The sequence below is a fragment of the Alternaria ventricosa genome, assembly GCF_023758065.1.
Source record: "Alternaria ventricosa strain BMP 2768 chromosome Unknown scaffold_4, whole genome shotgun sequence".
In the NCBI taxonomy this organism is placed as follows: Eukaryota; Fungi; Ascomycota; class Dothideomycetes; order Pleosporales; family Pleosporaceae; genus Alternaria; species Alternaria ventricosa.
The window spans coordinates 1,660,929-1,676,438 of record NW_026055684.1 but is presented as its reverse complement, the minus strand read 5'-3'; the positions used below and the strand labels follow the sequence as shown (position 1 = coordinate 1,676,438).

The 15,510-nt window shown below is 51.8% G+C and overlaps 6 protein-coding genes across 6 annotated transcripts; 3 read left to right on the top strand and 3 right to left on the bottom strand.

Moving 5' to 3' along the window:
* Positions 1-985: 985 nt before the first annotated feature.
* Positions 986-2,293, bottom strand: J4E93_003243 (uncharacterized protein; the record flags this gene model as incomplete). Its single annotated transcript, XM_049341183.1, has 2 exons — positions 986-1,017; positions 1,069-2,293. The coding sequence occupies 2 exons, from the start codon at positions 2,291-2,293 to the stop codon at positions 986-988; spliced, it is 1,257 nt and encodes a 418-aa protein (XP_049202065.1).
* Positions 2,294-5,702: 3,409 nt separating this feature from the next.
* On the top strand, positions 5,703-6,122 carry J4E93_003242 (uncharacterized protein; the record flags this gene model as incomplete). The annotated part of the gene is made up of 1 exon (XM_049341182.1): positions 5,703-6,122. The coding sequence occupies one exon, from the start codon at positions 5,703-5,705 to the stop codon at positions 6,120-6,122; it is 420 nt and encodes a 139-aa protein (XP_049202064.1).
* A 173-nt stretch (positions 6,123-6,295) lies between these two features.
* J4E93_003241 (uncharacterized protein) lies at positions 6,296-8,290 on the bottom strand (the record flags this gene model as incomplete). The annotated part of the gene is made up of 2 exons (XM_049341181.1): positions 6,296-8,138; positions 8,190-8,290. 2 exons carry the CDS (start codon positions 8,288-8,290, stop codon positions 6,296-6,298), a joined length of 1,944 nt encoding a protein of 647 aa, XP_049202063.1.
* A 270-nt stretch (positions 8,291-8,560) lies between these two features.
* Positions 8,561-9,659, top strand: J4E93_003240 (uncharacterized protein; the record flags this gene model as incomplete). Its single annotated transcript, XM_049341180.1, has 2 exons — positions 8,561-8,674; positions 8,730-9,659. The coding sequence occupies 2 exons, from the start codon at positions 8,561-8,563 to the stop codon at positions 9,657-9,659; spliced, it is 1,044 nt and encodes a 347-aa protein (XP_049202062.1).
* A 336-nt stretch (positions 9,660-9,995) lies between these two features.
* Positions 9,996-13,582, bottom strand: J4E93_003239 (uncharacterized protein; the record flags this gene model as incomplete). Its single annotated transcript, XM_049341179.1, has 6 exons — positions 9,996-11,197; positions 11,252-11,513; positions 11,561-12,057; positions 12,147-12,901; positions 12,955-13,232; positions 13,466-13,582. The coding sequence occupies 6 exons, from the start codon at positions 13,580-13,582 to the stop codon at positions 9,996-9,998; spliced, it is 3,111 nt and encodes a 1,036-aa protein (XP_049202061.1).
* A 726-nt stretch (positions 13,583-14,308) lies between these two features.
* Positions 14,309-14,891, top strand: CYN1 (Cyanate hydratase; the record flags this gene model as incomplete). The annotated part of the gene is made up of 3 exons (XM_049341178.1): positions 14,309-14,338; positions 14,386-14,822; positions 14,870-14,891. The coding sequence occupies 3 exons, from the start codon at positions 14,309-14,311 to the stop codon at positions 14,889-14,891; spliced, it is 489 nt and encodes a 162-aa protein (XP_049202060.1).
* Between the last annotated feature and the right edge of the window lie 619 nt (positions 14,892-15,510).

The following is a 15,510-nucleotide window of genomic DNA, read 5'->3' as shown; positions in this document are numbered from 1 at the left end:
CCTCATGCATGATCTGCCCGATAGCCTCCACCGTCTCACACATCCGTCTAGCAAGCTCACCATCAGGCTGAATTCTCTTCTCAGTCCAGTAGCCGAATAAGAATTCCAACTGATCTTGCGCGAGGCTTCGTAGATATCGCGTTGGTACCGGGTGAACGGCGTGGAGAGTCACATACTGTTCCGGCTATGTTTCATCAGCATGTATATCGCGACTCTCAAATCCAGCTACAGTTGATCCCACCATAGCAAGTTCACAACTTGGCGAAGGGTCGGGAATTAGAGGAGGTGCGAACATGGTGTCTGAGCCTACGGGTAGTCGGATACAAGTGTAGTATGGTGAGGCGCGCATTTGGTCCACTGTCTGGTATGGACCCCAAGACGCAAAAATGACCCTCTCGTGGTCAAAATCTTGCAGTGGCTCTGCTTCGTACGCATTCTGTAGAGCCCCGCCATTCGCGCCTAGTGCCGCGGAAGGTAATGCAGGGCTTTCGAGGTCTGCTCGAATGCCTGCTGTTGGCGGGCTGTTCATGTCGATATGGTACATTCTGATGTATGGAAATTAGGCGAGAGTAAGATAAAGGGGGTAGAAATGCTGTGCAGCAAGGGGCAGTTATACTGTCAAAAGCATCGGTCGTCTATCTCATTTCTGAGCTTGGAATGATGAAGAGTCCTTCCATTTTACCGGCTACAGACAACAGTGCTGTCAACACGAACACTATCGACATTTTTACACCAGTTACCGCTTGATAGAAATAGCCTGGCTTCGTTGGCTGTCATGATCGTTCGGGTAAGAATTATCATATTTGCTGTGGTGTTGGCGGCAACAACCAGCTTCGTCTACATTGTCAAGCAAACCTCTTGTCACTACTGATGATGCGCTTTTGTAATAATAAAGTGATGTTACAGATCAAATGCTTAATATACCATCGGAACATGACTATGGCTATCTCAGACAAGGAAAAAACTTGAAACTCTACCCAGAGATCTACTTCCTACCGCCAGCACCACTGATGCCATCTACACTCATGTCGATTAGTCTTTGTCTCATTGATCGGGAGGTTCACTTACTCTTCTTCCTCCAAGCCTGCTGCTCATGAGGAAATATAGCACCAGCCTCATCATAAGCCCTCTTGTTCATTTCGTCCAAGAGAATGGCCGCTGCCCACTTGATTTCGACCATACGTTTCTCAGCATGTTGTCTCTTGGAGTCTGACATTGCAGTATCGAGAGTCTTTTGATGAATCTTGTTCAACACTCGTTGGGTAGTTTCGATGTCTTTGACTGATGTGTGCCCTCTGTCGGGCAGCCCGATAAGTTCGTACGGATCTTTCCGCTTTTCATCGTCGCTATCGGAGTCGTCATCGTCGTCGTCAGAAACGAGTCGATTTTGTGGAACCGGGGAGGACTTTCGTGGTCTTTCGCGTTCCGGTAGCATGCGCTGCTGATTGTACGATTGACTATTCAAGTCATTTGTTCGGTTTCTGGACGCATCGAGCTGTCGCTGTCTCTCCTGATCCCGCTTCTCCTCCTCTCGCCTCTGCTGCTCCCTTTTCGCGGCTGCTTCCTGACGTGTTCGCTCAAACCTTCGTGCAGCATCAACCTTTTGCTGCTCTGTCCTCTCCGTCATCTCGCGCGTCTTACGGTCCAGTTCGTCTTGTTTGCTCTTCGCTTCGTCAATGCGCAGAATTGTGTCCTCTTTCAAATTGTTTTCAATCTTGTTCCTTTCGAATCTTTCCTCGGCCTCCTTTAACTTACGAGCCTTCTCCTCCGCTGCCTCAATCGTCTTCTTCGCTTCAGCTTCCAACCTGGCTCGCTCTTTCACTGCTAGTTCATCCTCGTACCTGTTCTTCAACTTCTCGTTGCGATCGTTTTCTTTGTTGAGTCGGTCGAGATGAAGCTCGTTTTTGTCTTGTTCGGAGGGCCCTTGGATTTGAGCGGGCGCAGGGGCTACATGCGAGTGCACTACAACGTTCTGGGTGGGAGCTGAAGCTACATGTGAGTGCACTACGACGTTCTGGGTGGGAGCCTGGCCAATCATCGCTGGTGCTGGTATCTGCTGATTGATGAAGAAGTTCGGTTGAGGCAAGTTGAAAGAGTGATTCTGCTGCAGCTGCTGGAGGAAGGACTGCTGGTGCTGTCCAAGCTGAAGGAAAGCCCATCCGCCATGACTCCTGAACACCAGATCCACAATGTTCTGAGCGGTTTCCACCAAATCGTCAGCAAAGAACGAGAAGCCGAGGATGCTTTTGCTTCGTAAGGTTTCTATCTCTTCTAGTATGATATGAAAAGCCATGATCAGTTCATCGTCAGGGTAAGTTGCCAACCTAAAAATTGACATCGGGTGCGGACGATCCAGCACTTTACGGCGAAATCGGCCTGTAATATGGAAAGTGATCATGTCGCAAGATAAAAAAGGTAAATCGGGATATCAAAATGATGCGAGGAGGAAGATGATAGATAGCAATACAAGAAGTACGAGTGTGAGGGCATGCGCATAGAAAAGGACGGTTTTGTACTGCGGGCGTGCTCTTGGTGTGATGCCTAATCATGGAATCCCCAGGGCGGCTTCCAATACCCACGTTGTGTCGATGATTATGCATGTCAAGCGTCGGCCTGTGAAGATACGATCATCCTCATACGTGTTTGCCGCAAACATCGCGGGCATTCCAGGTTGTGACGCGCCAGGCTCGGTGAGCTGCGCTCAATCTTCAAACTAGATATGGTGAAGCAATACCAGGTCGAAACGTTCACAGATGCTGATGTAAAGAGCAGGGTAGGATCATTGTGGTTGTAGGAACTTGCAGCTTCTCCACCTAGGCACAACAGCCCTAGAGGAGAACGCGGGAGGAATAAAAGCCGATGATGTCATTATTACTAAGCATCCTGACCTTGGAAGGTTCGCTCACACTTCACCACGATCGTCCATAATTATACCTAGGTAGCTATCACCACGTTGGGGCACGAATTCAATGCCAGATGTATCTAAAATATGGGCTTGTACCATTCCAAGTTCTCGCGATGCCAACACATGTTAGCGCTGATCGCTCGACAGCGCCATAGCGTGGTGATACACAGCAGCCTGAACCCGCACATCCGTGTGACATTTTAGAGGTCAAATCCGAACACGCTATTGCCAAATGAATTTCGTGTTTAATTCATCAAGCTATAGTCCCTCGACATTTCCATATGCGCAACAAATTCCGACTTCGGCATGCTCATCCTGCCCTCCTCCTAAACTATGTGCTTTCCCCTTTCGCCCAACGTAGCCTGACGCCTCCTACTTGGCTCCATGCTCCGCCTTCCAAGCCGCATATTCTCTGTCGTCCTTCTCTTTCTCCGTCTCAAGTCGGGTTCCGATGACATTACCATATGGGCCATATAATGTAACATAATGAATGTCTGGCAACGCTGCTGGGGGCGGTAGAGGAGCTGGGGCTGGAGCGGGTACAAAGGTGACATTTTGCTGTGGCGCTGGAATGGACTGGAAGGTGATGTTTTGCTGTGGAGGTGGAATGGACTGGATGGTGACATTTGGCATTGGCGCTGTCTGTGTGATTGAGAGAGATGACGACATGCGTGGGAATGTGCCAAAGCTTCCAAAGCTTGAGCCCGGGAATATACCCATGGCATTGCTACCCCTTCGTTCAAGGGTGCGCAAAATCCTGTTTCTAGTCTCCTCCAAGAGGTCCGCAAAGATATTGCCAGACATTAAGTCGGCGATTGCATTGAAAAGACCAACGAGCTCATCATCCGAGAAAGGGTTCAAGTGATGGTACGCCCAAGGATGGAGGTGCAAAAAGGGGTCAGGTCCGCGCGATGATCGGAACATATCGAGTGTGTATAAGCGGTGTTGTGAGTGGTTTTACCGTGTGTGGCGAAGAGGACAAGTTGGCTTTGCTTGGAGTTAATAGAGATGCGCTTTGTAACTAACTAGAAAATGTAGTGTTTGATAGAGAGAGTGGGTGTTCTAGGGAGGGGGTTTATATTCTAAACAGACATTGAATCTAGGGCTTTGGCACAACTCTCAATTGCCAGCATGCTGTATGAACTTGATCCTCAGAACGTGTCGCTGTGCAGAATCACGATCACAACTTGACGTAGAGAGTGCGATCACTGTGAAGAAAACATTCCCTGTGTCGGCATGTCATGATCTGTATGATGAACGAAGATGTCGAATTATCAAATCATATTTGTACTCACCTTACTGAGTTTATCTAGTTTCGCGACAACCTCGACGCATGTTCTATCTACCAAACGCTGATATATCCGTGGACCAGTACACGAGGGATAACATTCTCATTCCACGATTAACATCAACCATCGGCACTGGCGCCAAGAAGATAAGCGTAGAATGTAAAACATGCATTGTTCAAGATCGTCAGCTATGGAATGGCTTCAGTACACTATCATCATCGTCATCACCATCCCCCAGCCTTCACTCAAGAATACCCATCGTACCAACTAGCCTTAATATCCATCACTGTCACTATCGCCACCGTAATAACCCCGCCAATCAAAGCTGGTACGGCGTCGCCTGTACCCGATGCGTGGTGTTACAATCCCCCCAATCACAAAGTTCTGCACCGGTGTAGAGGTCATAGTCAGTGTGGCCACGGGAGCAGGAATGCTGAGCACCTGAGGTTGTTGTAGTTGCTGGTAAACCACGTTCTGCTGCGGCTGCGGCTGCGGCTGTACTTGCTGGTGATAGACGACATTCTGCTGTGCGGGTTGTTGTACTGGTGGCTGTTGTACTTGCTGATGAACAAAGACGTTCTGCTGAGGCGGCTGTTGAACTTGTATTTGCGCCTGGACTGGCGCTGGTACTGGCACTGGCGCTGACATCTGAATGTTGACGCTCCCGACCCCTCCTCCTTCCCCGAGCATGACCGCGCCGTGCGCCCTAAGATGCTCTTCAATGATGCTAGCCGAACCCCGTAATGCCGCGTTATCCTCATAGAAGGGATCCCTCTGTATGTCGCGATAAATGTTGTTGTGTACCTCAAGAAGCCACTCCAAGCTCTGCTTCTCGATAAATGCCTTTGGCCAAGGGTGGTCGGGCATACACCAACCGCTTCCTCCACGCGCATCCCAGGAAGACATGGTAGGTAATTAGAGCGTATGTGTTATCGATTTGAGGTGGAAGTAAAGTGAGTTTCTTCGTCTGATCAATCTGTCGTTGGCGAAGTAATGTCGGGGCTGGTAGAATAGTGAGAATAGAAGGAGGGAACAGAGTTTTATGCACTTCGTACCATACAAAATTCACAACCACCACTGAGGGTCCTCAGTACGAATTGATTCCACGCACGCCTGTTGTGACAAGATACCTCGTTCGCTGGCTGCCGGAATGATCTGGGAAACGTCATAAGGTGTACATGCCAAGATACACAGTTCACAAGCTACCAGCGATCATGTTGTCGACCGCAGTTACCAGCAATCAAGCTTTTTCAGTAGACAGCTAGAGGAAACGTTGTGCGTTGAACAACGTGCATGTTGCCCGTGTTCCTGTCACGTCAGCGAACCTTCACAGTTACGCGAATAACATACCTACTCAACCCAATCCCCGCTCTCCCTCGTCCACGCCCTTCGACCACTGTTTCATACCTGATCCAAACATCAGGCTCCATATCATAGGCCTGCCTCCATAACATAACAGCATAGCACAACAGCACGACACAGCAGCATAACACTACCAACCAAGCACAATGTCGACCTCCTTAATCCTCAACGCCTTCACCCATCCCCACCCCTGGGCACCCACCACCATACGGCTCTCGCCCACTCCATCTCTCATCTCCGCGCAAGCCTCGATAACACACCAACTCTACATCCTAGACTGCCGCGGCCACGATGCACGCGACATGCAGCGAACGCTCAACTACATCACAGCCGAGCTACGGATGCGAGAAATCGAAGACTTGGCTCTAGCAGAAGCCAGTCGCAAGATCGCGAGCGCAGAGGGCGAAGAGAACAGCAAAGACGGTAAGACGGAACCATGGATCAAGAAAAAGGACGGAGGTGCACGGATGCGGGAGATGGAAGATGAAGATAAACGTTGGGAGAAGGAAAGTGGTGGAAACCCGCGGTGGGGCGAAGGTAGGACTGTGCATCTGTACGGCAAGTGAACTTTCAGGGTCATGGGACCGAGCACGTGTGTAATGATGAACTGGAAATATGTCGAGATCCTGCAATGCGCTATCAAGTAGTAATGTATATGATACATGTTGAGATCCAGTATTGCTTGGGTATCATACCTGTACGCCTGCAAATGCCCAAACTTTCGAGACGCCGTGTCTAATCAATCTTCCGCGTCTCCCCCGCCGCGTTCCATACGTGCTCTGATGTCTCTCACTAATGCCTTCGCGTCTTCTACCTCTACACCGTCTTGACAGAGCTCGTTCGCCAGTTCCATGGCCCGTTGGTACATGCCGCGCATGTACTCCCATCGAGCGAGCCAGAGCCGGGCTTTGCTGGTCGTCGCAGTGACGCCAACACCGCCGGCGGCATCGGAGCCCACTTCTTCGTAGTCTGGCCCTTCTTCTTGCGCAAGCACCAGTTCCATGTATGCCGCGCATTCGTTCATATTGTTTATCCTCTCATATAGCAGTGCGATCTGGTAGAGTACTTCGGGATCGAGGATACCTCCACCAAGACCAGTGACCTCACTACTCCCGAAAGAGGCACCAACGCCGGCATCATAGTATGAGCCTGCGACCAACGCGCGTTTGTATGATCGAATGCCATTCATGATCTTGCCCACTTTGCCGAAACATTGGCCAACCGCCATCCATAGCTTCGGATCGTAGGGTCGCAGAGCAGCGGCGCGTTGGTGATAGAAAAGAGCGTACGAGTGCATCTCCAGCATCTCGTACGTCTGGCCAAGTCCGTACCAAGCGCGGTAGTCTTTACGATTGACATCAACAGCGCGACGATATGATTCAATTGCGGCATGGGTATTCTTCATCTCCACGAACTCGTGGCCCATAAGCGTCCAAGCGGAAAGGAAGGTCCGGTCTAGAGTCAGAGCTCGTCGGAAGTACATGACGGCTTTCTCATGCTCCGACTTGAGTGAATAGTAGTTGCCCACTACGCAACATGTCTCCGGTCGGAATTTGTCGGTCGCCGTGGCGAGCTGTGCCAAAAAGGCAAGCTTGGGTCGCATGCCCATGACATACAAGATGTTGGAGTAATTGTCGAGATGATCGACCCGATGTGGATCCGATACTAGCAAGTCTGAAAAGATCTGTTCGGCATCGTCGAAGTCTTTGTTGTGGTAGTGGAGTAAAGCCCGTTGGGTCTTGAGAAAGGCCGATGATGGGAAGATGGTCAATATTTGCGACAGGGAAGTGTGGATCTGTTCGTTGACTACGTAGAGCTCCTGCGATGAAGTGACGTGGAAGATGAAAGTCATGAGGTTTTGCGGTAGGCGTGTGACGATGGCGTTGAGCTCTTCCATGGTGGTCAGTAGAGCTTGCAACTCCTGCCACGCACCCCAGTTGTAGGTGTATTGGTGGACACTTTTGACCAGGTAGTCGATAGCAAGCTGCTCGTTCTTTCCCTTGGCCAGGACCATGCCGTAGAGGTACTCCAGCCAGCCCTGCGGTTGTCGCCCGCTGTTGGGCAGGTCTTTGAACCACTCTTCAAGAACGGCAGATACCGTGGGCAGCTCCTTGTTCAAGGTGACGCCTCCATCTTGAGGTCCGAGAATCATCTCGCTATCCTCGTTCATGCGCTTCTCTCCCGCGATGTATTTTGCGTACAGGGCAAGGAACAGCGCCTTCTGACTGATGCCCTTCATCGTGTCGTTGGACAGCTTGGACTTGGACGGCGTGACCATCTTCGCCTTTCCCTTGGCTCCCTGCTTCGCCTTTGCTGTAGGCGTAGCAGGTGCCTGTGAGGCGCCCTTGGGCAGAGGGCCAGGCAGAAAGACGGCGGCGCATCGATCATACTCGCGGCAGTCGAAATATGTCTTGGCGAGGAGAAACTTGTGCGTCTCACGTGCTTCTAGACGTGCTTCGATGGGGTCTTTGCGTACGAGATTGGGTGTCTGCGGCGGTTGCGCATCCGACATGGGGGAGTCGACGTCGGTGTCCGAGCCTTCGTCATCGGCCGATGGGAGCGAATCGAGTAATTCTGCGGCCCTTGTCAATATCAGCATGCAAAAGTCAGTCTGTCTAACCATTGCTACTCACCATTTCGCCGAGTGATAGAGACAGCGCTCTGTGCAGCCGATGACGGCATCCTGGAGCTGGGCCTTGAGTTGGGCCTCGTCGGCCGGCGATAGAGTTCCCATCGCGTCGGTATCAGGAAGAGATTACTATCTGCGCGCTTCAGATCATGGTTCAGGGCTCTATCGCGTGATGTCGCTGCCGCCGATGCGCGTGTTGATGGGGAGCTTCCTGTCGTGGTAGGGTGGGGCACAAACAATGGCCCGGCGAGCGGTTAAAGGTTGCGCCGCTGCGCCGCGGAAATTAGCCCCTTCACCGCCCGCACCCCTACATCTGCTACTGCCCCTCTATCTTGAACACTGCTGTCCAGAGATACCCAATTCACTGCGTTTAAGATGCCCACCACACTCAAAGAATTCGAGAGCGTATGGCCACGCATTGTGGCCGACCTGCAGGAGCACTGCAAATCATACAAACTGCCCCAGCAGTCTCTTGATTGGTTCACCAAGGTAAATATATCCCGAAGAACGCATCCAGGGTCCAGCTCGCTCACCATGTCCATAGTCACTGGACTACAACACTGTCGGCGGAAAATGCAACCGTGGCATGTCTGTCATCGACACCACTTCAATTCTGCAGAACAAGTCTCTTGACCCATCATCAGAAGAGTACTTCCGTGCTGCCCTGCTCGGATGGATGATCGAACTCCTCCAGGCTTTCTTCCTGGTCTCGGACGATATCATGGACTCTTCAAAGACCCGTCGTGGCAATCCCTGCTGGTACCTTGCACCCAAGGTCGGCATGATTGCTATCAACGACGCCTTCATGCTCGAGTCAGCCATTTACGTGCTCCTCAAGAAGCACTTCCGTCAGGAGAAGAGCTACGTAGACATGATGGAGCTGTTCCACGAGGTCACATTCCAGACCGAGTGCGGTCAATTGTGTGATCTATTGACTGCACCCGAGGACGATGTCAACCTTGACAACTTCAGTCTCGACAAGTTCACCTTCATCGTCATCTACAAGACTGCCTATTACTCTTTCTACCTCCCAGTCGCATTGGCACTTTACTATGCCGGTGCAGCTACCCCTAAGAACCTCCAGACCGCCGAAGACATTCTCATCCCCATGGGCGAATACTTCCAAGCACAAGACGACTACCTCGATGCATTTGCTGACCCCACTGTTCTCGGCAAGATTGGCACCGACATCATGGACAACAAGTGCTCATGGCTGATCAACCAGGCCCTGAAGAAGGTCACTCCCGAGCAGCGAAAGCTGCTAGAGGAGAACTACGGCCAGAAGGACTCGCAGAAGGAGGCCAAGGTCAAGGAGCTGTACCACGAGCTTAAGCTGAAGGAGTTCTACGAGCAGTGGGAAGAGGAGCGCGTTACCGATTTGAGGGCGAAGATCGACAAAGTTGATGAGAGCGAGGGCTTGAAGAAGGTGGTCTTCGAGGTCTTCCTCCAGAAGATCTACAAGAGGAGCAAGTGAGTTGATGACTAATTATACCATATGAGGAAAAAACCTCCAGTGCCCACAGAATCCAACCAACTGTTCGAACCACCTTGTGGCTCACAACATCTTGTTCACATTGATCAACTATAATGCCATTAACACTATTACTCTGAAACAAAAAGAGATGGCGAGGGTCTGCAGCTAGCTAGACACGTTACCATAATCCTGTCGATGATGCACAATGCAACTACATTTCTTGAAACCCGTGATCGCTCACTCAGCCTGTTCCATCCAATTCCAGCGCTTTTGATACAAAGATGTCATTCTCAGCCTACTTAATCATCGAAGCACAGGCCGTTACTTTCCGCGAACCTAAGTGTAAAGCTCCTCAGTAAGCGCATTCAACCCCATACCCTCCTGCGCAATATCCTCTTCCTTCAAGAAAAGCAACGGCATCTCCACCAGATTCCCCTTAATCGTACTCAGCACCTCCTTAACCTCACGGACACCCTGCTCGCCCTGGGGGAAGTTCTCCGCAACAACATGACCCCACTTGTACAAGCTCGGCTTCTTGTTCTCCTTTGCCTTTTGGTCCTGGCCGAAGAAACGAGAGTAGTACTCGTCGTATTGCTTCCAGTTCTTGACTTCGTCGCTGGGGACGGGGTGGAAGATTTTGCCGAAGGCTTGCGTGTTGGTGTGGGCGCGCCAGTTCCAGAGGGCTTGGAAGTCGTCGGAGAGGGGGTCGGCGACTTGAAGATCTTCGGGGGAGCCCCAGTCGTACTGATTGGGGACACCGATGGGCTGGTAGTTGGCGTCTGGGCGTTCCATGTCTTGGGGTTTGAGGAGACCGAGGTGTTTTCTGAAGAGCTCTCTGCGGAGACTGGCTGCGAATTCGGATGCGCGGTAGGGTCGACCGTCCATGTATGAATCAACGGTCTTGGGGTCTTGGATGATGATTGCAATCTCGGAGTCGTGGTCGCCGAGCTGGGAGCGGTCGTTAAGGTTGGCTGAACCGCAGATGACGATCTGATCGTCAGCTATGAGGAGCTTGCTATGGATGTATAGCTCTTCAGAGACGAAAGCGTCCATCTCATCTTCAGCAGAGCCCTCCCAAGGTACACGGCGGATGTCCTCTCCACCGAGCATGTAGCATTCGCTGACGGTGTCCCAACGCCCATCGCCAAGGCCTTGTCGACCACCGATCTTGACAGCCTCCTGCTGGTAGCGGTCGTAATCGCCGGGCCTACCCTGACTCTGCGGGCCAGCATCGTACTGCTGGTGTCCAGAAGGAGGACGACCAGACCCATCCATCTCATACACTCCATACTCCTGGGTGGGTGGTGGCCGGTAGGCTTCGTAGCCACGCGCGTTATCGTGTGCTGCATCGTAACCTTCTTGAGCCTGGGTGTAAGAGACACCACTACGTTGCTCCGCCTCCTTCATGACCGAGCTTGAGTTGATGCGATCATAACTGCGAAGGTTGTAGAATCGGATGTAATCCATTGGGTTGAATCCGGCTCTGGCGATCTCTTCATAGATGGAGTGACCACCACGGTTGATGGAGTCATATTGGACTGTGTGACATCGTCGTTAGCATAACACATACGTGAAAGAAGAATCAGACTTACACTCCATGATGGCTCGAGTGCCCAATGCCTCGTCAAGCTTCAAGTCACCAGCAAAAGCGGGCACTGCAGGAATCATGACAATCATCTTGTACTTCTCGCCATTTCGTGCAGCACGAACGATGCGCTCGACCATGGCCGCACCGATCTTGTTCTTGATCGGCTTCTGTTGATCGCCAGTGGCGGTGATGAAGAACTGGTTCTCGATGTAGATGAAGTGCTTGCTGTTTTTGATGATCTCACAGTAAGCGTTCTGAATGGAATGCTAGAAGATCGTTAGTTGGTTTCTTCCTGGTCCGAGACATCACTGACCTCGGTAGTGACCAAGTTGTGGCTCCACTTGGCAGAACTGCGGGCAATCTGGCAGTCCACACCACCCCTCTGGGAGCTGTGTTCCGCGTGCGATTGTTGTCCACCGTGCTGTGATCCATACTCTTGGCCACCGTACTGCTCGAATTTGCTCTGCATCTTTTGGCGAAGGTGCCCACCAGCACCGTGTCCGAACAGCCCACGCTCACCCTCCTCTTCGCGACCAAACCCGCGTTCACCCTCTTCTTCGCCTTCGAATCCTCGCTGTTGCGTTGAAGGTGCCTGTTGAGCCCCGCTGCCAGTGTCTGGTAACCTGGTGTATCTGGAAGATTTGTGAGAATACTTCTCGTCATAGATGAAGTTCCAACGTTGGGCAAAGTGAGTACGAAGATCCTGTACTACTGGGCCCGAGAGACACAGAGCTACATCAGACCATCCCATGCGAGAGCTTTGGGTCCTGTCGAGCTTGTTGTTCTCCCAGTGGGTCACGTCTTGGAAGTCTACTTAGTGTTAGCAAACATCACCGCCTCACGTAAGAAGAGACCGCCTATCTGCCGTCTGACAGTCCCAGAATACGACAATGACTTACCTAGCATACGAGCGTTGTTGAAGTCTTGACCTGGGAACACGATTCGGTCGATGTTGCCGGGATGCGCGTCAGCAATTGCGTGCTGGTTAGTGTCCCAACGACCGTAGCAAAGATCCAATCCTCCCATGAATGCGATGTGACCGTCAATCAGGCAAAGCTTCTCGTGGTGAGCCCAGTACATAACAGTACCCTCGTGAGCACCATAGATCGCCTTTAAACCGTCTCCAGGAAGCTGGGCGAGCTTTGCTGGGGTGAAGGACATGTTCTTCATCGATGCGAAGAAGGAAGACTGTAGTACCGCGGCATCTGGCAAATGGTCGGGGTGTCGGAAGACACCAATGTTGGGGTGGAGATCTTCCAAGTGGTGTTTGGTGTGAGACGAGGAGACTGTAATAGGAGGGGCAATCAGCGGATCTGTCTTTTCCCACTCTTCAAGACTTTTGAATATAACATCTAGGCCGACCCGCGTAAGGCCTTTGGTGAACCTATCCGTCGAACTCGGTAAAAGAGAATGAAGATAGTCTGGTAACGTTGGATTCAAAAACTTACGAGTCAGGGCTTGTGTAACCTCCTTATACACGATGATGTTGACCTTGACGCCTCGCTCCGCTGCGGCATGTAGCAATCGGTCGACCCGGTACTGTTGGTTCTTGGCGGGCGGTCGGCGAAGATACAGCTCGGGAGACAGCCACCAGTCGAGAATCCAGATTGACTCTTTGGCGCGTTCCAATGCTATGGAGACAGCGTACATGTAGCTACACATGTCAATTGGCAACTCGTGTTTAGCACATGGATACCAGAAACTTACCTGCAGCCGTCAACATACCACTTGGTCTCGTTGCCATGTCGTTCAGGCGCGAAGCTCAAGAAGCGGTGTTGTTGATGGTACTCTTGCCCAGGCTGTGGCTGTCCACCCTGCTGACCTTGCTGTTGGTATGTACCCGGCGGGGGCTTTTGCGCATTATCATCACCGGAAATGGCATCTTTGAGGTCGGAAACGAAGCCGTGGAGAGGGTCGTGGATCTTCTTGAAGAACGACATGCCGCCGCTGCCCTGGTTTGAAGATGAAGAAGCGGGTTGGTTGTTCTGTGGTGTTGAGGTTAGGAATTTGTAGATCCAAGACAAGCTTCTAGATACGCGTCCTGTCCCTGCAGCAAGCTAGGCGGTGTAGAATAGGAACGCAAGATACGCGAAGACAGTGAATGACGAGGCAGCCCAACGCTATGACTTTCGGGTAGTGGGGCAATTCCACTTCCTCAACAGCGCGATACACATGGAGCGTAAAATGACCGCATGGCGTTTCAAAGGAATGTACTGACCTCTTTTCTGCCAAAGCCAAAACGCCGACCCATGTCGCCTATAAGGCCGCGATCTCCCTCGTCGCCCTCCTGCCCATGGTAGTCGCCATATGCCAGATCATCGTCTCGGCGAGACATTGTGCCGGACTGAGGCTTCTGGTTGTTTGCCACTCAGCGCGAAGGATGTTAAGTGGACGGGGTGTGCTGGAGATTCAGAGTTGGAGCTCGAGGCCGAATTGACCCCGCGTCATCATCTCAGCGCGACGGACCACGCACATGCAATGCAGGGAAGCCCGAGCGTGGGAGCTGAACATGTGAAACAGACACCAATGAAGTGCGCGCACCCTGATTTCCGTCTCTGCTGGCCAGGCGCGTACCGGCGCTAGGATGCAGCATGTAGCCCCTCATAGCCCTGGAGTACCCCACTATGTACGGGGCTTCCCCCTCTCTTGACAGCTTCGCCATGCTGCGCGACATGTGGTGGTAGCAGTCCGACCACCATATCGCGTTGCGAACGCCAAAGAGAGCTGTAGTAGAGGCTTCCTAGATGGTACAAAGCGCCCGCTCCAGAGTCCACACAACTTGTGGGCCGCATGGAGATGCGGCAGACGTACATGGATGACGTACCCTTGTATCATCGGCTGCTTGAGAGCGGTTCGGTAGCTGGAGAGCTCCTCTTCTTATCTGCCCACGTCGTTACACAACATCGTTGACATAGCCATCTCCTCAATTTGCTATATCTTTACAATGGCTTTCTCATCTCGTCTTGCGCTTTCTGCCAGGTTGGCCTCTCGCACATTTGGATCTATACGACCTGCTGTCCCTCTCGCAGCTACCCGTTGCTTCCACTCAACGCCTATTGCCATGGCGCAACACCCAATTGCTACTTTGAACGTAAGGAGAAAACGAATGTTTGTCGGGCGACACTAACGACCGCATAGGAAGAGCTCATCCCTCGCCTGCCTCCCTCCTCCCCAACCCTCTTCGAAGCAAAGAAGAAGAAGAACCTATCTTTCGAAGCCATCGCAAAGCACGTCGGCCGCGATGAAGTAGCAATCGCCGCTCTCTTTTACGGTCAAGCCATGGCATCCGCCGAGGACATCAAGAAGCTGTCTGAAATTCTAGAGATCGACGCTGGGCTGCTCGAATCGCAGCTTGGAGGCTTCCCTAACCGAGGCAGCACGCTCGACATGCCACCAAAGGACCCGACCATCTACCGCCTATACGAGATTGTGCAGAACTACGGACAGGCGTACAAGGCGGTTATGCACGAGAAGTTTGGTGATGGCATCATGAGTGCGATCTCGTTCAGCACAAAGGTAGAGAAGGAGACGGATGACAAGGGCGAGTGGGCCAAGATCACGCTGAGAGGCAAATGGTATGTGATAGTGTATATGTCCTCGACGGTTACTGACAGACTTCTAGGCTACCATACTCGCGATTCTAGTCGCATCGTAATAGCAACCAAAGATGTGATCCATGCCAAGTATAGCCTCTTGTAATTGTGATTCTTCGTGTCAATACCTGTAGTCATTGCTTATTGTTCTTTTCATGTATCGTATCGTGTTTGGAGTGCTGCGATTCTTGCCATGGGGTCCATACTTGTTGTCCATGGTGGAGTTGTTGTTGATCTATGGTGCAGCTTCCTAGGTGAGAGCGCAAACCCACCGCTCTTGCCCATAATCTCCCTCACCTGTCATGCCTGCCTAACTCATCCTCACACCGCTAGCTTTCCCCTCGCTACATAAAAACCTCAAACTACAAGAATCCATCCTTCTAACACCACCATCTTTTCTGCATTGGCTCGGCCACGACCAAGCTCTTCCTTCAGCACACGGTCGACCAAAACAAACGTCTCACTCCTGGAATCGGCTAAGTCAACACACAACTCTCTACTGGTATCTCGTGGTACGCTGCTGGTCCCCAGAGCATAGAAGCTTTGACGCCTGCGCAGTCACGTCACCTTTACCACTATACAACCCAGGGCTGCCCATCCCACAAGCGTAATCAAGACGACAACCTACATATTTCGCACGCGCAGGTGAGCGCACCTTTGATGCCACGGT